Source organism: Aquarana catesbeiana, linkage group LG01 (genome assembly GCF_042186555.1).
Source record: "Aquarana catesbeiana isolate 2022-GZ linkage group LG01, ASM4218655v1, whole genome shotgun sequence".
Taxonomy (NCBI): Eukaryota; Metazoa; Chordata; class Amphibia; order Anura; family Ranidae; genus Aquarana; species Aquarana catesbeiana.
The window spans coordinates 698,284,368-698,309,144 of record NC_133324.1 but is presented as its reverse complement, the minus strand read 5'-3'; the positions used below and the strand labels follow the sequence as shown (position 1 = coordinate 698,309,144).

The 24,777-nt window shown below is 40.3% G+C and overlaps 1 protein-coding gene across 1 annotated transcript in view; it reads right to left on the bottom strand.

Moving 5' to 3' along the window:
* Positions 1-505: 505 nt before the first annotated feature.
* Positions 506-24,777, bottom strand: part of LOC141127583 (UPF0462 protein C4orf33 homolog) — a 120,046-nt gene continuing 95,774 nt past the window's right edge. The window contains exons 6-7 of the mRNA XM_073614189.1: positions 14,535-14,740; positions 506-1,171 (exon numbers count right to left, since the gene is read on the bottom strand). Of these exons, the coding sequence (XP_073470290.1) occupies positions 1,051-1,171; positions 14,535-14,740 (327 nt within the window). The 3' untranslated portion in view covers positions 506-1,050. The remainder of the gene's footprint in view (positions 1,172-14,534; positions 14,741-24,777) is intronic.

Here is a 24,777-nt window from a genome sequence, read left to right as displayed (position 1 = left end):
CTAAGGTTCTCTAACAAACATCTGAGGGCTTCACAGAACAGCTGTATTTATACTGAGATTAAATTACACACAGGTAGACTATTTACTAATCAGGTGACTTCTGAGGGCAATTGGTTCCACTAGATTTTAGTTAGGGGTATCAGAGTAAAGGGGGCTGAATCCAAATGCACGCCACACTTTTCAGATGTTTATTTGTAAAAAATTTGGAAAACCATTTATCATTTTCCTTCCACTTCACAATTATGTGCCACTTTGTGTTGTTGGTCTATCACATAAAATCCCAATAAAATACATTTATGTTTTTGGTTGTAACATGACAAAATGTGGAAAAGTTCAGCGAGTAAGACTGTTTTTTCAAGGCACTGTAAACTGAATGGGATGTTTTTGTGAGGATTCACAAGAAAGCACAAATGTATCTGTAGGCATTGTACTAGGAAAATAACCGCAAAGATCACAGATTTGTAGCAGTGTACTTTACGTGCCAGCTTTCCGGAACTTGTAAGGACAGAGAGTTAGGGAACATGATGGCATTACTCAGCAGAAGTGGGTGTATAAAACCCCAGTATTTTGGCCTGATTACATAGAACATTGTGCAGCAGGCTAAGGTGGTTAGAGGTGACAAATAATTCTCACATTTATCAAAACACCACTTATATACTTTACCTTTCACCATTCTAAGTGATTTTTTTTTTTTTTGCAGTACAACATTTTCTTTACAGGTTTTAAAATGAAATGTGTAAAATTGCTCAATAGCTTTAAAAAAGTGAAAACATCCAAGTCAACGCTTTTATTCCCAGGTATGTATAGATAGATGTCTGCTGCTATGAAGTCCACATCACAGAATTCATGCTTATATATTTTATGGAACAAGTAAAAGTGAAAACAACCGATCTGTTAAACTATGACATCGCTCTGGCAGTCAAATAAAAAGTATTGAAATGAGCAATTAATACGCTGTATCAAAAGAGTTTTAGTAATGAAAAAGAATAAGCAATTTGCTAAATGCTAAATGCCAGTAGGAATTTATTTTTCTTCTAATTAGTCTTATTTTTATTGAGAGGAGACAGAGATGTTACAAGGAATAGAATCCCATAGGCAAGACGAGGGCTGCTCCCATTCTTCTCCCATGATCCATTCCAGTTTGAATGCTTTGAAATATTCCAGACGATGACTGCAAATATAAACAAAATAGCATTAAATTGAAAAAAGATGAAAGCCTCACAGCTCTCTTTGTATTTGAACTTGATAGGCTCGCATCGGATCTTAAGTGCTTTTTGTCTTTTTCTCTACCGCTATTAAGATGCCTATTCACCAAAAGAAGCAGCTACTTGATGCAACCGTTGAGTAGCCAGATCTTCAACAGATTTCTACAAACTCATTACCTGCTCTGAAGTGCTGGCTATTTGGCACTTGATCCAGATATCCTTTTTTTCAGATAGGAGACAATACACGTTCTCACATATTAATGAATCATGAGATGGGGGAGAGGTGCTGGATATGAATCATCTACAAGTAAAAATGAAGTCCTTAGTGAAGCCACAAGACTTCGGTTAGATGGCTCTCCACAAAGTGCCTCTGATCTACTGATACTGGTCATATCTGATTCTCAAACAGTAAAATAATTAAAAACCTAGTGACTGTGACACTTTTGAGTCCTTAAATGTTTGCATTAGACTTAAAGTGATTGTAAAGGCTCAGCTTTTTCCTATTATAATAGCAAACATGTTATACTTATTTTCTCTGCGCAATGGTTTTGTACAGAGCGATCTGAACCTCCTCTTCTAGGGTCCTCTGCCAGCAGTCTGGGTTCCTCCTCTGGCTCAATCCTTTGGCACCGCCCCCTGCTCCCTCCACACAGGTTTAATTGACAGCAGCAGGAGCCAATGATTCCCGCTGCTTCGTGGGTGTCCTGTGAGGAGACAGAGCAGTGCCGCTGCTCTAGTGCACAGAGCTGGATCAAGGTCAAACTCAAAATATTTTCACCCCATTGCAGAGAATGCATTAAGATAAAAAAGAACCTTAAGCCTTTACGACCACTTTGGGTCCTGAGGAGGGGGGAGATCTTTGGGCCCCTGAAAGGACTGGCTGTCTGTTGTTCTTTCCATGGTCACTTACTTAACTAAGAAATCATTTTGGACTCTTGGATTGTTGGTTTGGCACGCTTTATAGTGCAACAGTACGCAACTGTTCAAAACTGGTATTTTATCATTTATGTGCTAGCAAAGAGACACTTTCAGAAAACCAGGCCTAAACCTGCTCAGTCTGTCACAAAACATGGCCTGTGTAGGTTTGGTACCATGTTGTGTTGTCAAATAGCACATGAAACTCAATGAACAATCACTGGTATAAGTAAAAGTGGTATAAGGGCTGTTAGGTCTTTTTTCCCTAGTGCTCTTCTGACTCCACTGTTTTCTGTATCACTGATTCAACTATGTGCTCATTTTTTCAAAAATGCCAGAAAAGCAGGTGTGGTAAATGTCAATTTTAAATGAAACAGTGGGCCAAATTGAATGTTAAATACAGTATCTTCAAACAAATATTCCATCACTACCTGTCCTTAAAGGGTAACTCCATTTTCATGGAAAAAAATATTGCATATACAATTGATATGCAAGTCATATTGTAACTGAATGTTATTTAAAATTACCTTTACTTTTCAATCTGCAGCGCTGCAATTTTCTGTAAAGTGCAATGCAATATGGCTACCTGGAGGTGTTCTGTATACAGATGCTGTACAGAATGCCCCCTGGAAATGTAATGACCTGCTTGCATATTTGGCTTACGTATTTTCCCAGAAGTCTGCACCAAGATTTTGGGCATCCTCTGCAACAAAAAAAAAATCAATTTTGGTGTGATACTCCCAAAGGGATATCACATGTAAAAGGGATTCAGACCCTGCCACATGTTTCATTAAAGCCCTGCAAGTGCATCAGCTGACTGATAATTATAACATCACTCCCATTCACATTTACTTTGCACATGGACACAGGCAAACAGCTATTTCTTTAGAACAGCAAAAGGTAGGAATGTGCAACAAAGTTTGATAAAGTCCTTGGAATGTACATAGATAACTATGAGTGGAATGTTTTTTTCTCAGCATAAGTGGAGTTACCCTTTAAAGTGATATTAAACTCAGTTTTTAACTACTTTTAGCAGCTGATGCAATCACCAATATGCAACTTCTTCAACTTTTAATCCTTGCCTAAGTTCCAGTTTAATTTGGTGACCAGGGTTGCTCCTTTCGCTTGAAACATCTTATGGAGTCACCCTTGCAGGCAGGGACTAGAGCTGTGTCTCCCTACACTGTGTACATCAGAAGAAACACATAGCCCAATAATCTAAGATAGTAAGGCACTCCCCTGCTCCTACTTCTCCTCTTCTCCATGGTAACCGACTGTCTGGAGACTTTACTGTCCACTGTTAAAGTGTTACTAAGCCTAGGACCCTGCATTCACTATATCTGATCTCCTACAGTACACAGAACATGGAAATGCAATTATTTTAGTAAACATATACTGCTAAATACATTTTCTCATCAGCAGTATATAGCAGTCTTGAGACTTCTATCAGTGTATGGTTAAAGCTTGTAGGATGAGTTTGTATTCTCTTCTGACTGAGGCTGCAGGGCTCCTGACCCTCTGTCTGGACAGTGCTGGTTGGCCCTGTGCTGATCACATGCACCCTCCCAAGAAAAAAATATCTCCCTAGCAATACACACCAATCTGAGCATGTGCAAAGTGCCTCCATGGCTCTGTTCTATTAGGAGATGGATTGGGGACAGTGGATAAAGGGGATGATCAGAGAAGCTAGGATCAAACAGCCTATTTACAGAATGTGCAGGATTAAACCCTTAGGTTCCACTGTGTGTAAAACAAGCATGCTTTACTGCATGTACAAACTGATTTTACTGTTGTGGGTTTAGTAACACTTTAAATCGTTCCTGTGAAGATTAGAAGTGCAGGAAAGCAGTACCGAGAGAACCGGAGTCAGCAGCATTGAAAGTTTGAAACTGTAAGTGCTTGGGTAAGAATTTTATCAAATAGTTTACTGGAGAACACTTAGTTTTTTGTGCTCGATGTGTTAAACTAAAAAATGCTGAGGGTTTAAAGTGATACTAAAGTCTTGTTTTAATTAGGTTAGTTAAAAATTAGTTCGTTAAAAATAGCAAACATGTTATAATTACCTGCTCCGTTGCAGTGGTTTTGCACAGAGCAGCCCCGATCCTCCTCTTCTCGTTTCCCTCTTCAGTGCTCCAGGCCCCTCCCTCCTGTTGAGTGTCCCCACAGCAAGCAGCTTCCTATGGGGGCACCCGAGCCAAGCTACAGCTCCCTGTGTCCATTCAGACTCAGAGCTGTGGCCTGACCCACCCTCTTTCTCTCCCCATTGGCTGACTGACTTTGGCAGCAGTGGGAGCCAATGTTGCCACGCTGCTGTCTCAGCCAATGAAGAGGGGAGTCTCGGCCAGCTGAGACACTCCTGCAACATCGCTGGATCTAGATGGGCTCAGGTAAGTATTAGAGGGGGCTGAGGGGTCTGCTGCACACATAAGGCTTTTTATTGTATTGCATAGAATGTATTACGATAAAAAACCTTCTGCCTTTACAACCACTTTAATACTACTTTATTGACACTCTATTGCCAGGATAAGAAGGTGAGTAAATCTTCCCAATGGATACACAGAGGCCAATAAAACATGACAGAAGTTTTAACCCTTCTGTACAAAACAAAACATTTTGGATAGAATCGGGCATTACCACTATATTTCCATCATTATTCTTTGCCACCATTACAGGAAAAACATCAAGACGTATGGTTAATGGGTTAATTCATTGTTGCAATGGGAATCTATTTCATTCATAAAGGGGCACCAATTAGAGAGCTTATGAACCAGAAGAAACGGAGATCCTGGCACAGTTTTTGGAGTGCTGTATCTTGGGAAGGACAACATGATGAATGTAATTAACACATTACACTTACCTCCGGCTATCCTGTTCAATTATATTTTTAGACGCTCTTGTAAAATAATTTGTTATCTTTTTTTTTTTTTTTTTTTGCATTTAGCATGGTGTATTAGCCAAGATGGTGTGTATAAGATACTCTGTATGTTTTTTTTAGTAAAACCGTTTTCAGACTGTAGCACTGTGCAAAGGTCTACTTGCTTCGTGGCTTATGAAACCAATTATCCTGTGCGATTGCCCATCCCGAAGTACACTAATAGCAGACTAAGGTGGGTCACTTGCCAGCAAGTATTTCACCAAGATCAATAAGTATACCATCTAAGTAGAGGAACCCAGTACCGGGACAAGGTCACATTCAGTGCCCATGGTGTAGATGGCACCCTCCCTCCTCTGTTGTGATAGAGACCTGTGATGTGTACTACTTGGTGTCTGGACGTGTTCTGTTATGCATGTTTCATGTTGTTTGTGTTGTTTACTTGTTAGCATACATGTTATGCACTTTATCTTAGTTTGTGTGATTTTCCAGACTGAGGGTCTCTTTGATCCCCTCTATCTTTTAAATAAGAGGCAATTTTGATATTGAATACATTTATAATAATTTTTTTTTATATACTCTAATACGCAATACTTTTTGTCACAAAAATAGCCACTTTTCTTCATCATTGTCTTTTATTATTTGGATAAAACCCCCTTTTTGTATTTGTAATATGCAGCATGGGGGGGGGGGGGGGGGGTAATGTACTGCCACTGGTCACTAATGCATTAACCCCTTAATTAATTAACCCCTTTGTGCTGCATTAGTGGCACCAGTGGCAGGGTTAGTTAACACAAAATGACACAAAATGTAACAATTAATAGAGGATACACAGTGCTTCTGACACACAGCAACAATGATCACCGCGATGCACGCTCCCGGGGGCACGCAGCAGCTTGATATCCTGGTGACATCATATGGCGTCCGGTCAGGATATCACAACCACTTTTCCAAAGTCATATTGCTACATGGCGGGCGGCAAGTAGTTAGAGACCGGGCCTATTTTTCAGACTTGGTGTTTACAAGTTAAAATAATTTTTTTTTTGCTAGAAAATTACTTAGAACCCCCAAATATTAGATATTTTTTTCAGACACCCTAGAGAATAAAATGGCGGTCGTTGCAATACTATGTCACACCGTATTTGCGCAGCTATTACAAGCGCAATTTTTGGGGAAAAAAAATAGACTTTTTTAAATTAAAAAATAAGACAACAGTAAAGTTAGCCCAATTTGTTTTTATATTGTGAAAGATAATGTTACGCTGAGTCAATTGATAGCCAACATGTCACACTTCAAAATTGCACCCGCTCGTGGAATGGTGACACCCTTGATCCTTAAAAATCTCCATAAGCGACATTTAAAAATGTCTACAGGTTACCAGTTTTGAGTTACAGAGGAGGTCTAGTGCTAGATTTATTGCTCACATTCTAACGAACCTTGGCGATACCTCACATGTGTGGTTTGAACACCGTTTTCATATGCTGGCGCAATTTATGCGTTCACATCTGTGAGGGGTGCTTTACTTTTTTTTTTCCTTACTTTTTTTTTTTTTTATATATATATTTGGGGTCACTTTTATTCCTATTACAAGAAATGTAAACATCCCTTGTAATAGAAAAAAGCACAAGACCTCTTAAATGTGGGATCTGGACCTCAAATAGACCTCAGATCTCACATTTACACTAAAATGCAATAAAATAAATAAATGTCTTTTTTTTTTTTTTTTTTTTTTTTTACAAAAAAAAAAAAACGCTTTAAGACGATTGGGCAGAAGAGACGTTTGACGTCCCTTGCATATTAGGGGGAAGGACGCAATAGTCTCCACCACTACCGACGGCTCCGGTAAGTGGCGGAGACGACTGGAACGCGGCGGGAGGGGGGGCTCCGGTAAGCCGCAGAGACCACTTTTATCTGAAAGCGGACTGTCCGCTGTTGAAGAGGATGCCAGGGTCAGCTATCTGCTGCCATAATAAAGGTATTCCACTTCAAACAACGACAGCGGGCGGTCCGGAAGTAGATAAAGAGTAACTCCATTTTTGTTGAGAAAAGAAAAACAATCACTTCAGGTGATTAATGTACATTGCAAGGATTTTAACAAGCTGTGCTGCAGATTCCTACCTGTCTCTCCTCTGGAGAAATAACTGTTTGTTCTTCTACGTCTTTTGGATATTGAAACTGAATGGGAGGGACGTTTTCATTTTTGATCTGCTGATACACCTGAACGGCTCTAATGAGGAAAGGTCTACATTATTTTAGGAGTGATTAACCCTTTATTAGCATCTAATCAAAACTGCATTTTTTGTTGCAGAGGATGCCTTAAATCTGACTTGTATGTTAGTGCAGACTTCTGGGAAAATCAGTAAGCCAATCACACAAGCAGGAAATTACATCTCTGGAGGTGTTCGATAGACCATCTGTGTACAGAACACCTCCAGGATGCAATATTGTATTGAATTTTACGGAAAATTACAGCATTGGATATTGAAAAGAAAAGGTCATTTTTACTAACATTCAATTAAGGTTATGGCTTGTGTCACAATTGTATGTGACATTCAGATGGTAGGGTCAGAATTTGGCGTAAACAACATGAAAGCACGGATACATCCTGCCTTGTATCAACGGTTCAGGCTGGTGGTGTAATGGTGTGAGGGATGTTTTCTTGGCACACTTTGGCCCCTTAGTACCAACTGAGCATCATTTAAACGCCACGGCCTACCTGAGTATTGTTGCTGAACATGTCCATCCCTTTATGACTACAGTGTACCCATCTTCTGATGACTACTTCCAGCAGGATTTATGTACCATGTCACAAAGCTCAAATAACCCCTAACTGGTTTCTTGAACATAACAATGAGTTCAATGTACTCCAATGGCCTCCACAGTCACCAGATCTCATCCAATAGAGCACCTTTGGGATGTGGTTGAACGGGAGATTCACATCACGGATGTGCAGCCAACAAATCTGTAGCAACTGTGTGATGCTAACATGTCATTATGGACCAAAATCTCTGAGGAATGTTTCCAACACCTTGTTAAATCAATGCCAGAAAGAATTAAGTGAGTTTTGGAAGGCAAAAGGGGGTCCAACCCAGTACTAGCAAGGTGTACCTAATAAAGTTGCCGGTGAGTGTATATCTTCAGTGTTTTGTTTTTTTTTGTGATTATTTTTTTACCCACAAAAGTGGGGTTACTAGTTGCTATGATCAATCAATGTATGGTCGCCAATTTTGCTGGGGTTGTGGCATGATGTTGTTTTGGATGTGACTCAGATTTCTTGGAGTGGAAATATAGAAAAAATATAGGAAAGAGTAAGATGAGACGATCAAAGTTATGAATTTGTGCATAAACTTGAAAGCAGCAATATGAAAACTGTGTTCAGTATATACTGTAAATGCCACTTCACTAAACAATTGGAATATAAAGTGAATATTTTCATTTAGAGGATAATAGAAAGACTGTCTCTCTTACTGCAGTCTAATGAGCCATAAATAAGACTTAGGATTTATATCATACTGTAAGTGCACTTGTATTTCTGGAGTACATATGCCTTTATAATCTCTATGTTTTATTAATTATATGATGAATGATGGCAGTCATATATAAGGAACACGAAGCATTCTGGTGGCATATGGGGTTACATTAGATGATAACAACAATATCTGGTTATATGTAAAAGTGTATGTTGTGCTAAATAAATTATAAATGAATATAAATAAAACAAGTGAGTCCGAGAGTCACAAATGTGACAAGAAATGAAAGTTTGACTGTTGTGTCACCAACTTCCTCCACCTTGTGAGACCACCACCAATAGACAGGATGTGCCCTTACCAAAGAGCGTTGACCACCTATGCACTTACATGAAAGACGATTAAAACAGCATGTACCAGACACAATCATTTCCAAAGGTGTATCTAGGGTTGCCACCTTTTCTTCAAGTCAAATCCGAACACTTTAGTGGCACACAGCAAATTTTTTTTTATAGTATTAACTATACATTTATTTTGCTATTAAATAACATTTCTAATCATATGAAGTTAATAACAAGAGTTCCTCTTTATATTAGAGTCCACAAAGTTCCCCTTTTACATCTGAACTCGCAGGGTTCCCTTTCACTGTAAGGGGAGACTCTGCAAACTCTGACGTAAGGGAGAACTCTGGGGACTCCAACATAAGGGATGCTCTGGGAACCCTGAATTAAGAGGGAACACTGAGAACTCTGATGTATGGAGAGGACTTTGATGTAAGGGGGAACACTGTTCCCTTTGGTGTAAAGGGGAACTCTGATGTAAGGGGTGCTCTGAGAACCCTAATTTACCTTAGTGTACTCTCTCAGAGGCAGGAGAGAGAAGGAGAATATTTCGGTCAGAGACAGGGATGGATGGGGAGCTCACTCACCCCTTGGCAGTCAGCACCGCTCATCCAGATGTATCTAAAGCTGCTGGACTTAAAATTTCCAGCCCCTGCTTTCCTTTTCTGAGGCACAGCGCCAGGGAATAGACTGTGGGCAGACACAGAGGGGTAGGGGCGATAGTAAGAGGTGCAGATCGAGCCCTCTCTCCTCTCCCATCTGTGTGTGTGTTTGGGGGGGATTGTTAGTGCTGGCTTTGGGCAGTGTGAAAGAGAGTGCAACAGACACTCAGCTTAGACAACTGCAGCCAGCAACCCTGCTGGGAAGCCATAGTCCAGTCTGAATAATGTGTCCGGGTTTCAGGCAGTCTGAAACTATTGTGTCCGGTACATGCTGATTTAATCGTCTTTCATGTAAGTGCATTACCTTTATTAAATCTTGGTTGAAAAGGTTTTACACTTTTGTGGCGTTTGTCTCTCATTTGGGGTATATGATCTGATGTCACGGTTGGAGTGAAAGAAACCTGATGTCCCCCCCCCCCCCGCTGGTGGCTTGGAGCTTTTGCTGAGTGGACCTCTTTACAGACGTGGAATATTTCAGATACACAAGCCTATGCTGACCCCCCCCCCCCGTAATAGGTGGTCAACGCTCTTTGGTAAGGGCACATCCTGTCTATTGGTGGTGGTCTCACAAGGTGGAGGAATTTGGTGACACAACAGTCAAACTTTCACTTCTGGTCACATTTGTGACTCTTGGACTCACTTGTTTTATGTATATTCATTTATAATTTATTTAGCGCAACATACACTTTTACTTATCTTGTATTGTGATAATATCTCACTAGATTGTTGCAGCAGTTTATTTTTTGTTTTTAATATTTGGTTATATGGTGAGAAAGTTATAAAGTGACACCAAACAGTATCTTTATCCCCCCCAACAATCTGTGCACATTCACCACCTAATGGCTCTTTAACCCTTTCTTTAATAAAATAAATGGTATTGTCATGTGCTGTGCTCTATGAATACTACAAATCCCGCAGTTTCTAGTCCCTGGTCCATCTTGGGAGAGAGCGAAAAAAAAACAGCAGCAGGAAAAAAAAAAAAAAGAATTTGGAGGAGGCTCAGAGCAAAATAAGGTACTGCATTTGCATTAAGAATACATACGTGGATGGGATTTTTTTAACTAGAGTTTAGTGTCAATGTTTAATAAAAGGATCAGTTGCAATGACAATATGCTAAGTACAGTGACCTGCAAAGAAAACTGGTTGCTGTGGGTTACTGAACTTTTCTCAAAAAGTCATGCATTTTATACTACCCTATTGATGAGGTTCAGTGATAACATGCTGCATCATATGTTATCTTTGCATTTAATGGTAGATTTAAAATGGAACTATAATGTTGCGTACACACGACCGGTTTTTCCATCGGAATGAACTCTGACGGGTTTTTTGATGGAGTTCCGACAGAGTTCCACTGAAACGGACTTGCCTACACACGATCACACCAAAGTCCGATTGTTTAGAACGCGATAACGTACAACGGGACTAGAAAAAGGAAGTTCAATAGCCAGTAGCCAATAGCTGCCCTTGAGTCGTTTTTGGTCCGTTGGAATAGCATACAGACGAATGGTTTTCCCGATAGGAATTGATTCCGTCGGAAAGATTTAAAACATGTTCCATTTCTAGGTCTGTCAGAATTTTCGAAAGAAAAAGTCAGATGAAGCCCACACACGATCGGAATGTCCGATGGAATGATTCTGTCGGAAAGTCCGGTCGTGTGTACGCGGCATAAGAAAAATACATATATAAAATACATATATAATGCAATTTGCCACTAGTATTACCACAGCAGTCTTTGCTTTTACAAAAATCTGTGTTGCTAGACATTATTTTATGCAAACAGCCCATCCTTGCATTTTATGCTGGAATTTTCTGCCACCAATCTGATGTGCATATATCAATACAATGTGCTAGTGACCAAATCCAATTGGACTTGTTTTGTGTTTGTTCAATTAGATTTGTGAAAAGTGGTTTATTACTTCATATGGGGGACAATTTTCATTATAGCAGTATTAAACCCAAAAGCAAACATTTATTATATTGCAGCTTACCAATTCTTACATGTGATGATTGCATTCATTTTCTATTTCTTCTATTTTCATCTGGTGATCTAGCCAGCAAGTCTGTTATTTTTCATAGCACCAACTCTCCAGCAGAATTTATCAGTTTATATGAATGAGAAAAAACACTTAAAGTGTTGCTAAACCCAGGACCCTGCATTCACTATATTTGGTCTCCCACAGTACACAGAACATGGAAATACAATAATTGTAGTAGATATAAACTGCTAAATAACTTTTTTCATCAGCGGTATATAGCAGTCTTGTGACTTCTATCAGTGTCTGATTAAAGCTTGTAGGAGGAGTTTTCATTCTCCTGTGATAATTCAATGAGGCTGCAGGACCCCTGACCCTCTGTCTGGACAGTGCTGATTGGTCCTGTGCTGATCACATGCACTCTCCCAAGAAAAAAAAAAAGCTCTCTAGCAATACACACCAAACTGAGCATGTGCAGCTTGTCCCCTGGACTCTGTTCTACCAGGAGATGAATTAGGGACAGTGGAAGAAGGGGAGGATCAGAGAAGGCAGCACCAAACAGCCTTTTTACACAATGCAGAGGATTAACCCCATAGGTTCCACAGTGAGTATAACAAGCATGCTTTACTGCATATACAGACTGATTTTACTGTTGTGGGTTTAGTAACACTGGCAGGGGTGATTAAAATGATCAGCTTTTATTAATTAATGCAAAACCTTTATCCCAAAAAGTAAAAAAAATGTTTGCTGTAGTTGATTATGAAGTGTGAGCTGGAGTTTGGCTTCAGTTTGTTAGTGGTTCTAAATCTGCTAATACATTTAACACTCACCTCCCCCCAAGCTGACACAGCTGTGGTCTGCTGTACCTCCTGTGCTCATTCCTCTAGAGTCGTGTCTGACTAATGCAATGTGTTACTGGCCCAATCACCAGGTGAAAACAGAAGGAAAAATGCCAAAGAAAAGAAAATTGATTCAGCCGCCACATCTGATTGGTAGGCTGCAGTATAATATATTTGGGGTTTTGGGTTTAATACCTCTTTAAAGTGGAACTTTACTCTCTAAAGCAACATTGACTATTTGTATTCCTTATGCTGCTAGCATTAGTAAATAGATAGAAAATGATATCATATTTATTTGTTTTAAACCTTTCTTGTAAATTTCTTTAGTTAATTTCTGCATTTTCATGCCTAGACAAATTATGTCATACACCCCAGGAGTCTTCAGGAGAGGAAGAGGGGTTTCCTCAGCTAAGCACACCCTCCTGCTGCATGCCTGAGCTAAGGGCAGATGGATTCCAGGATGTAAATGCTACATGAGTCATCTGGCATTACTCAAGGTGGTCACAGCCAGAAATGGATGGGGGGCGGGGGAGTTTTTCAAAGTATTTTCCCAGAAAAATTAAGCATTGAGACATGGATGGATGGGTGAGTTTGCTTTGAATATTAAAAATAAATTAAATAGCGTTTTTTTGGTTTGTGGCACTCAGATGCAGTGTAGTTCTGCTTTAAAGCGGTTGTTCACACAATTTTTAAAGTTTATCTCATTTTTAAATACAGCATAGAATGCAAAATGGAACTTTTTTTTTTTTTCTGGGTGTACCTGTATATATGTGCCTTGGTTTTTCTTTGCTGCATACACTCTCTGCGGCTGTGGGTGGGTATTTTGTGGGTATTTGCGTAATTTCCTGCCTCGCCACACTGTCTCCTTGGATCTTGTGTCATTGCTCCCAGGAGTCAGTGCGGAGGCCCGGCGTGAAATTTTGCTGTGTATACTATTGTTAGACATCACAACGGGGCGGGAACTTTCTAAGACGCCACCCGTTGTGATGGCAACCAGGATCTTTACAACGCTCTGCGCCGTTACAACTGAGCATGCGCGGGAACCAGCAAGGAATGCTGGTAGATCTGCAATACTGGAACCAGGAAGTGATTGCTTGTGGGTTTCAAATGCCCACAAGCAAGATGGAAACGGCAGTACATATTTTATATAACTCACTGTTTGAAACAAAAATGGACATCTCGGGAGGAAATTACTGCAAAAAGTGAGTGTGACATTGTAAACGTATGTATTTTTAAGTGTAAAAAAAAAAAAATATGCGAGTGCACATCCGCTTTAAGTAATTTTATATTACATAGTAGGATTGGGAGTGCTAGTTGGTAGTTTATTCATACCCTTTTATGATTTATTTTAGTTTTGGGTAAGGCCTGGATTTCACTGTAGTGGGATGTTCTATACAGTGCTTATATTGGATTCAAGGGCTCTATTTGTCAATATTTGTACCCAAGATTCACACAATTTTTATCCAAGATGTACGCATTTTTCACTTTCATTAAGGCTGCTTTCACACTGGGGTGGTAGGGGGCGTCGGCGGTAAAACAGCGCTATTTTTAGCGCTGCTTTAGCACAGTATTCGGCCGCTAGCGGTGCGGTTTTAACCCCCCGCTGGCGGCCGAAAAAGGGTTAAAACCGCTCGTATAGCGCGACTATAGCCGCGGTATTGCCACGGTATAGCCGCGCTGTCCCATTGATTTCAATGGGCAGGAGCGGTGAAGGAGCGGTGAATACACCGCTCCTTCACCGCTCCAAAGATGCGGCTGGCAGGAGTTTTTTTCTTCTCCTGCCAGTGCACCACTTCAGTGTGAAAGCCCTCGGGCTTTCATACTGAACAAACCGCAGCTGCTGTTTTGGGTCGGTTTGCAGGCGCTATTTTTAGCGCAATAACGCCTGCAAACCGCCCCAGTGTGAAAGGGGTCTAAGAAAAATATGTGACTCTTGGGTGAAAGTTGTGTGAATCCTGGGTAAAAACATTGATAAATAGATCCTTGGATGTTAATGTTATGCTGTAAAAGGAAGCAAATATGAATTTTGTCATGACGAACATGTGGCACACTACTTTTAATTCGTACTAAGCATATCCTTGTTTATGTTGCTTACAGACACCTGCCAACCACCCAGCTTTGGCAGGACAGTGTCGGTTCTCTGATCCCAGGAGGGCTGAGCTTAGTAATAATAGGCCTAGGTTATTAATATCATAAGTACTGTAGAGCAGATTACATTTTCCTCATTTTTTTCTAAATAATAAAGTATATTCATACTTACAAATTAGGCCCTTGACCTTCACTTATTTCTTCTGGAGGAATTGGATATAAGGACTCATATACTCTGCCAATCCCAGAGCCATGGATAGCATAAGAATTCATCATGTCAACTCCAGGAGGAAAATAGGACCAGGGGATAAGAGCCGTGCCGTGCCATTTTCCCCAGTCTGATGTGACATCTGCTGAAAATTTCAGTGGCAGCTCTTTCTAATAAAGTACAATATAATATTTAGTACAGTGCTTGCATTTATCAGCTAAATACTAATAAATCTACAAATGGTTCTAAATGAAATAGAATTCAAGATCTAGCATGCAAAAATGAAAAGTCTAAAAAGTATAATCTTCATTACTTCACAACTGTTTTATGTAATTGAAATCTGAAAAAGTGTTGTTTGTGGTGTAAGGCCTCTTTCACACTGATCTGCTTTTGCTGCACTAAAACGCAGCTGTAAAGCACCCCAAAACGCAATAAAAATATTTCCCTTTAAATCCATATGGAACGCTTCACATTAGTGCACTGTGGGTGCAGTGTGTTTTGAAAAGTACTGCATGCTCCATCTTTGGTGCCCTGTTTCAAAACACATCAAATATGTCCCGCCCATTGATTTCTATTGGAAACGCACCAAAAACAAAAAAAACAAGAAAAAATGCATGAAGATGGACATGAGGATGCCAGAGATCCGCTCACATAACTCAGTTACAACCTATACAGGGGATATTGACTAGTTGACAGCATCTCTCCTTATGCTACAACGATGGTGGGCTTCATCTCAACCTCAGAGAACTTCCAAACTGAGGCATGGATCGATTGATTCTTTTTTTTGCTGAGTGCCGGGTGGCTCAGAGGGAGACATCCAAGCTGGTGCTAGAGCAGAGATGGGATCTGGAGAGCGGACTGCCACCTCCTACACATGCTGCCTCTCCCATCCCATCACCTAGACTGGTAAATGAATCAGAGTTCAGCTGTGGCTGAAATCACGGGTGTAGGGACCTGAAGAAACAGATTTGTTCCCTCCCCTTTATTTGGGTTTCTCTGGATTCTGCATTTCTGGATCGAAACAGCCTCGGTTCACACCAGAGGCGGCATGACTTGCAGGTCGCCTCACCGACTGCCTGGGCGACTTGCAAAACGACTTCTGTATAGAAGTCTATGCAAGTCGCCCCAAGTCGCCCCCAAAGTCGTACAGGAACCTTTTTCTAAATCAGAGCGACTTGCGTCGCTCCCAACGGTTCCATAGCACAGAACGGGAGGCGACTTGTCAGGCGACTAGGTCGCCTGACAAGTCGTCCCTGTGTGAACCGAGCCTCAATCTTGTATCTGGGTTTTGCTAGACACCTTCAACCTGGACGAGTATACAGGTGTGCAGGTTGTTATATGCTCAGGTCTGAGTATAGCTCAGGGCTCAAAGGTTGGAGACCGCTCCCAGCGGAAGCTCTCATCGAGGGGTCAGGGGACCCAGCCAGAAACCACAAGACAAAGGGGCATCGGTTCCAGGAGTCAGGTCAACTCCTTTCAGGGTGTCAGGAGAACCCCAATCCATAGGACAGAGGTGGGCCATGGAGCAGGGTGTTGTGACAAAGGGCTAGAGAGCCAAGTATCCAAAAGAGTTGGACAACACAGTCTGAGACTGATAATAGCTACAGCGTGGTACTGTGGTACTGCAGTTGAAGCAGAGTGAGCCGATGAGCCAGGTGGCTCTGCATTTTCCAGTGTTTGTATTCTGCTTAGGCTGAAGAAGATATCCTGTGTGGGAAGTCATTCGTTTGTGAACTTTTGCTTTCTTTTAAACAAAAGTGGGCTATTAAGCCCTTAAAAATAGTTCCTGTCTGCCGTGATCTCACTGTATAAATGCACCTACCAAGAGCTAACTACCCCATGTCACAGCAGCTAAAGGTTTAATACCAATCGATTTGAAACTGACACATATCCTTTGTAGAAACAACTGGATTAAGAAAGTAGCAGGTATTATGGACACAGAAGATTGGATAGCCACCTGTAATAATTAACATGAATTCTTTACCAAGATTACCTGGGTGCACTACACCTCAGGGATAGATGATACACAATCCAGTCAGGTGATTCTTCTTACCACTCTAGGAGTGGCCCTGGACGGTCATCCAATATAAGAGCTTCAGGTCCTCTAAAGCTCATACTTTTTCCTTTTCTTTTATCAGTTTGTTCTTTGCCCTTCCTGCATTTTGCAATACTAGACTTCAGGGTTTGGTTGTTAGTGCGACTGAAATCAGTTAATAATCGGGACCCGGAAATTTCGATTCGGGGTCACCTGATCGCTGTGATAGCCTCTGATTGGCTATCACAGTGATCAGTCACTGTGAAGCCCACCCCCATGTTTTCTGTTTCTGTTAATGGACAAGACAGATACAATGATAAAAACTGTGGATGAACAAAATAAAAACCGCCCACACCTGTCCTTCCACCACTGCGCTCTGAATATTAAAACTATTGTAAGCTGCCACTTAAAAAAGAAATGATGAAATCTGAAAACACCCCATAGATGAATAGTGGCGCTACTCCCCTGATCGTGGGAGTGAAATAAACAACCAATGCACCCTAGTGTTGATGAGTGAGTTGCATGTGCTCTAGCTAACCATAGAAATTCTAAACACACGTGAAAAATAAAAAATGATGAAACACAACATACATAAGAGTATCAATTAATGATGCAATATACCATTCCTACAAAATAAATTTGAAATAAATCCCCTGGTGCAATATGACACCGTACCAAGGTGACTGGGTGAACATAAACTCTTATGCCCCGTACACACGGTCGGATTTTCCGATCAATGTCCGACCGTGTGTACGGGGCATAACTCTTAGTATATAAAGTGACAATATAATAAATGACACACTTCGTGGTAACTAAATTAAAAATGAAGTCGTGATCACAATTTAAACTACCTTAATAACTGGGCTGCAAAAAATGGTGATGATATAAAAAAGTTCTTTGAGTGAAAAGCCAGATGAAGTAAGTATAACAGTGAATAGTCCACATAAACTGTGCAATTGTGCCAAAAAAAAAGACGTTCCAGAAAGTAGGTGTCTCCAATCCACAATGCTGTGCTGAACTGTCCACCACACCTAAGTGACGTGAATCCACTCCCTTACGAATGGCAAACTCACCAGCTGTTGAGGCCATACACTCTCATGTTTGGCCGGACAAGAACTTTTTTATATCATCACCATTTTTTGCAGCCCAGTTATTAAGGCAGTTTAAATTGTGATCACGACTTCATTTTTAATTTAGTTACCACGAAGTGTGTCATTTATTATATTGTCACTTTATATACTAAGACTAATAGGGCGTACACACGGTCAGACTTTGCTCGGACATTCCGACAACAAAATCCTAGGATTTTTTCCGACGGATGTTGGCTCAAACTTGTCTTGCATACACACGGTCACACAAAGTTGTCGGAAAATCCGATCGTTCTGAACGCGGTGACGTAAAACACGTACGTCGGGACTATAAACGGGGCAGTGGCCAATAGCTTTCATCTCTTTATTTATTCTGAGCATGTGTGGCACTTTGTCCGTCGGATTTGTGTACACACGATCGGAATTTCCGACAACGGATTTTGTTGTCGGAAAATTTTATCTCCTGCTGTCCAACTTTGTGTGTCGGAAAATCCGATGGAAAATGTCCGATGGAGCCCACACACGGTCGGAATTTCCGACAACACGCTCCGATCGGACATTTTCCATCGGAAAATCCGACCGTGTGTACGGGGCATAAGAGTTTATGTTCACCCAGTCACCTTGGTACGGTGTCATATTGCACCAGGGGATTTATTTCACATTTATTTTGTAGGAATGGTATATTGCATCATTAATTGATACTCTTATGTATGTTGTGTTTCATCATTTTTTATTTTTCATGTGTGTTTAGAATTTCTATGGTTAGCTAGAGCACATGCAACTCACTCATCAACACTAGGGTGCATTGGTTGTTTATTTCACTCCTACGATCAGGGGAGTAGCGCCACTATTCATCTATGGGGTGTTTTCAGATTTCAAGACAGATACAATACATTGAATCTTTCTCTGTCATTGCAGAGCTAGGAAAAAAAAGTGTGTGTAAAAAAATAATAATAATAATAATAATAATAAAAAAAACCTAGGTCACGGTTTGATCTAGGTCAGCCCCAGGGTTAGTGTTTGGGTCAAGGTCAGGGTCAAAGGTCAAGGCCAGTGCCAGTAGTTTTTGGACTTTTTTTTTTTTCATTAGTATTAGTGTCGGTGTCAGTGTGGGTAGGATAAAAAAAAGCAAAATGCACACTATTGTTTCTGGACTCTACTATGGGTAACTAACATATGCAATTGTGGTGATGCTGTGAACGGCAGGAGCAGGAAAATTTATTTTAGCTTGTTCTTTGGTGGCAGGTTATGGTAGTAGCCAGAAATATACAGTGACATTTAAAAAAAAAAAAAAGTTTTTTTTTTTTTTACTATTTTGGGCCAGTTTTCCTTAGATAATAAAACAAAATAAGGAGATATCTATTACCATTTACCACCAAATGAAAGTCCAGTTTGTCCTGAAAAAACAAGGTATAATCCACCTGGATGCACAAAGTAGTGATGATATGTACGGTTTTACTAACACATGAAAAAAATTGCAAAATTGGGCTTAGGCATTAAGATTTGCTTTATCCTTAGGCGTGAAGGTGTTAATAAAGTTTTTTGTAGCTTACCATATGTCAAATAGAAGTTCATCATATGGAATTGGCATGACTCATTGGTTCCTGGGGTAAAACTAAACTCTCCCAAACATTAACCATTTATATTCCTTATGCTGCTAGCCTTAGACACACCCAAAGAGTATTTTTTCTGCACCTGTTTGACAGGTGCATATCATTGCAATTTTTTACAGCAAGGCCAATTCTTGCTTTCATCAAGATTATCTCTATAGGGTTATGGTGGGAAGGCACCCATAGACCAATTTTTACGCACCCGATACTTCTATCCAAAGTCAAAGTGACACCAGAATGTATCCAAAAAATCTCTAATCTTGTTCCCAGTGTACTACATTGTGGCCTCATCATACACACTGGCTCCCCAGCTGTTGCTGAGCAAAATAAAGGCGGCTTGCAGGGAAAATGTCATTTTGTTTGGCTTTATAAATTCATTTATTGCTGCAGCAGATTCTAGACATGGTACAGATCTGCCACTTTACAGCTAGCCTTAGTAAATAGATGGCGGTGGTCATGGCATTAATCCCTCTGCAAACTATTTGTTAAAATTCTTACCCCAGTACATGGGGTATTATTACTATTGTTGTGCACAGTGTAGGGATACCCAACTCTAGTACCTGCATGCAAGGGTGACTTCATAGGATACTGCAAGAAAGGACCACCCAGAAACAGGAAATCTGAGGCAGTGGTCATAGCACTAGATTAAACTAGAACAAACGCAAACATTAACATATGAAGAAACTGCATACTCAGTTAAATAAATCAGCTGCTGAAAGTGTTTTAAAAAGCTGAGAGCAATTTCTCTAAGGCTCCATTCACACTAATGTGTTTTTTGATGCATTTTGCAGAAATGCATGGGAATTTTTTAACATGGGTTCCTATGGAACATGTTCACATCAATACATTTTTGTGGCTCTGCATTTTTGCAAAGGGACGGGGACTTTTTTTTCATGCAAAATGCAGCGTTCTGCACGTAATAGAATTCAATGGACCCGCATACAAAAATGCAAGTACCGCGTTTTTACCGCGTTTTGAAGGGTTTTTTTCATTGTTTTTTTTTAACACTGTATACAGTATTAAAAAAAAAAAAACAGTGTAAAAAAAACGAAAAATGCGGCAAAAACGCGCTAAAAACGTGGCAAAAACGCATGTTCAAAAACGCGGCAAGCACCGCAAAAAACACTGCAGAAACGCTCAAAAGCAACATGCATAGATGTGAATTGAGCCTCATTCAAGGTCAGCAGCCAAAGTAAGTTCATGGTGAAGAGACGAGAAGTCCTTAATATATGTGAATCAACTGCAGTACACACATAGGAGCGAACACAGTACCTCCTTAAACAGCGAATTAACAAAAATTATGAATTATTCATATTCAGACTAAAAAAGTAATTACACGGGCACCACAAGAACAACAGCCATTGTTAATATCTGAAAAGGCAGTACAATATCTTCATAGCCTGTATTCATTCCACATTGTGACAATAAATAGTAAATTATGAACAGTGAGTTGAAAAGTCACTAATAAAATAATTACTGTTCGTGCACAAAGGTTTCAGAGGTTTATTTAATCGATTCCTCAAAGCCCGGGCTGATAATTAGTGCCTAAATCGAAAGATCACATGCAGGAAACGTGGTGACCAGCAATTACTGAAAGGTTAACACTGAACTTGAGGTAATACATTTTTCCCACCTTGTTTCTCAAGTATCTAGATGGCAAAAATATTAATGAAGCCGTTTACATGTAACAATCAAGAAACTGCATTACACAGGGATAGACTTCTGCTCAGTGACCCTGGACATTATTTTTAAAGTGTATTTCCCACAAGCACATATCTCTGTTATCAGACAGTTCCCAAAATATATTTAGAGTGTATGAAAAGTCAAATATTATTTTTAGTCTTAGCTGGATTATGGAAATGTTTAAACACCTATCAAGTTATTTTTTTGCAGTCTGTGCCTAGCTGGGGAAATTTCCCTCCACTTCCAGTCCTGCATATGCAAGAAGAAACAAGAGCAAACCTTCCCAAGGGGAATGGAATTCCCAACAGAGGGTTGTCACAGGAACAGGTATCCCCAGTGGAGGACTTTCCCTCACCTACCGCTCTGATGACAACTACCTCACTTTCTGCCTTGGTGACAATGGTCAGGTAAAGGGGTGAATCTCCAGAGAAGGGACAGCAAAAAGAAAAAACTTGACAAAGAGTTAAACCCTTCTCTACCAAGAACTAAAAAAAACATGAAACATTTTAAGTACAAGTACAGGTTTACATGTAATGAAAGCAGCTATTTATTTTGTTTTATTATTCTTGGGTAAAGATAGTGGAACAGGGATGCGGAAAACCTGATTTTTTTTTTTCTTTCATAACTTAGACTCATGTGACCTTCCAATATATCCAAGCCTGGCAATACAGCTACAGAATCCCGTTAAAATTTTTTTTGTATTAGTACATGTCTCCAGGGCCATCTTTAAGGCAGGGCAAAAGGGCAGCTGCCCTGGGCCCTGTCATTGTTGTGGGGCCCAAAGCAGCTGCCTCATACTTGACAACTATCTGGGTTTAAATTCCTTTGTCCCTTGAAGTTTTAGTCCTGTGCTGTGTCCTGATATCTCAGTGTAAAGCGCTGCTACTAATGCTGCCCAGCTCTGCCCTATTGTTGTGTACAGATGTTGTATACAAATAACTCACCTCCAGACCCGTTGTTTATATGTAAATAACTGGCATTGATATGTAAATAGCGGTAGCATTGATATGTAAATAGCCGTGTCTGGCAGCATTGATATGTAAATAAAAGTAGCTTTCATATGTATATCATGTCCCCTGAGGTCATTTTCACCATCACCTATACTGAATGCTGCCCACTAAGGAGACAAAGGGGCATGCTTGAAAGTCCTGCCTGCAACTGTGGTCATTAAGCCTAACATCAGCCTTTTGCGCAAAGGTAAGCAAATTAATGGGGGGGGTGTAGTGTGGGGTGTGCAGAGGTAGGCAGAGAAGGAATTACAGTTTGGGGTGCACAGGTGTGCAAGGAGGGGATGAATAGAGGTAAGGAAGGTGTATGCAAAGATAAGCAGAGGAGGCCAATAGAGTTAAAGGTGGGGAGGGTTGGAGTTGAGAGGATGGGGGAGGTTTTGGTTGCAGTGGTTAGCAGGGGTTTTAGGTGTACTAACAGGGTGGATAAAGATGGGTCATGAGAATAGATCACTGGCCAGAACTTGCCCAGTATACTGTTGAGTTGTTGGGCTGCCCTGCATCCAGCGTGCTTTCAGAACAGTCGTTCAGTGCTGCAGGAGGTTTCGTTACTGATCATAGAACGTGTCTGTCCACAGACTCCATGGACCGTTTGACTTTTATAAAAATGAATCAGTCCTGGATTACCAGCTATGAAGCCTGATTATGCCGATGTCGCTGATTAAGTCTTTTTGGGATGTGAAATCTCTGCAGAACTTCGAGGCTGCCTAGCTTTGAGGGTGTTCAATCATTTCATCTGGAAGAATGTTTTTGGTATAGGTTTCATGGGCACAATTAACACTCAAAGATCAATTTTTCAGTACCTGTTTGACAGGTACAAATCATTGCAATTTTTTTTGCCTTCATCAAGAGTACCTCTATAGGGTTATGATGGGAAGGCGCCCCCAGCACCCAAAGAGTAATTTTTCTGCACCTGTTTGACAGGTGCATATCATTGCATTTTTTTACAGCAAGGCCAATTTTTGCTTTCATCAAGAGTACCTCTATAGTCAAGGTGACACCAGAATGTATCCAGAAACTCTCTAATCTTGTTCCCAGTGCACTACATTGTGGCCTCATCATACATACTGGCCCCCCCAGCTGTTGCTGAGCAAAATAAAGGCAGCTTGCAGGGAAAATTTCTTTTGTTTTGGCTTTATAAATGCAATTATTGCTGCAGCAGATTCTAGACATGGTACAGATCTGCAACTTTACAGGTAGCCTTTCACTTTAAAAACCAAAAGAATCACTGCTCATTTAAAAATGAAGTTTTTCACAAACTTTTTTTTTATTGATACATGTCCCCCAAGGCAGGACCTGGACCCCTATAACCATTGTATGCCCAATTACTTCCATATAAGCCTTAAAAATGGGCACTTTTGATTTTTGACATTCGGGTCCCATTGACTTAAATGGGGTTCGTTATTCGGGTCCGAACTTTTGCGTTGTTCGAAAGTTCTGATGCGAACCAAACAGGGGTCCGTTTGGCCCATCCCTAGTGGCTATTGTAATCACTCACCAATCACTTTAAGTCTTATTAAAAGAGCTGGTCCCCACCAAACCTTATTTTTTTTTAACCATTTCTTTTACATTGGTACATGTCCCCCCTAGCAGTGCCCAGTTTCCCATGCCGTTGGCTATTAGCCTTGAGAATTAATCTTCAAGATTGGACTTCAGTGGGGTTCACATTAAGGTATGCAAGTTTCTGATTTTTGGACTTGTTCTTCAAACCTGCCCTCAAATCAAACTAAAGCTCATTCGCCTATTACTTTTCTGCTTTCTCCTCCATCGTGTTTCTTGTCAGCACATAGGACACCTGATTGCCCCCTAATTTTTCTTCTTCTTCTCCCAGATTGAGTTCTGCAGTACAGGAGGCTAAAATCAAGTCAAATTTGGATATTTATATTAGTGGCATTTAAATTATATTTCATTCTTTTTTAATGAATGCATATTAAGTGTTTATTTAATGTCTGTCTGGAGTTCAGCTTTAAGAGGTAATATTGTACAGCCCCTGATGTATGCAAATTGAGCCTGTGACCCCTTTGGCTCAATTTAAAGGTCAAACAAACAGTTTCAATATGCCTGATGTACTAGAGATCAAGCCCACTTTGTAAGACTGGCAAAAACATTCTACATGCATGCAACATTATCACATACAGTAATTGAGGCCCTGTTCATGTCATGTACCAGAGCCCACTGCAAAGTTAGGGAAGTGATTTTTTTCTAATAAGCAAGTGTGATGATATAAAGCCTCTTTGTAATTGTAGCAAGCACAGAAAATTCGGTAACTTCTGTAGAACATTTTCCAAATCTAGATCACAATTTTCAAAGTTGCAGCATTCACACCTCTATGTAAAGTATAGCATAGGTCAAAAGGTGTTTCTGTGTAGTTGCAGTTTTGCATTCCGAATTGAACTTTCAGACTAAACTTTTTCCGGCAGATGATGACAGTAATACTGCTAGGCTTATAATAAAAGATACAGCAGTCAGACATTATTTTTCAAATGCAGATCACTTTAAAATGATATCTGAATACCGATCCTCAAAGGAATGCTTAAATCTGCTTGAGAGCAAAAAAAAAAAATTATAATGCAGTTTGGCCGCCAGATGATAAGAACAAAAAAAAAAGAAACAAAGTGATTGGATTTTTCAGAAACCGAGAGAAAGAAGCTGCTACTGGGAGCTTGTATTTAAAATGTATTCTGTAAGCATAGAAAAGTGTCACCTGTTAAAGCCCCCGTAGATGATTCAATTTTCGGCTGATTTCTGCTTAATTCGAGCTGTGGGTGGCCCTGCAAGTGCCAC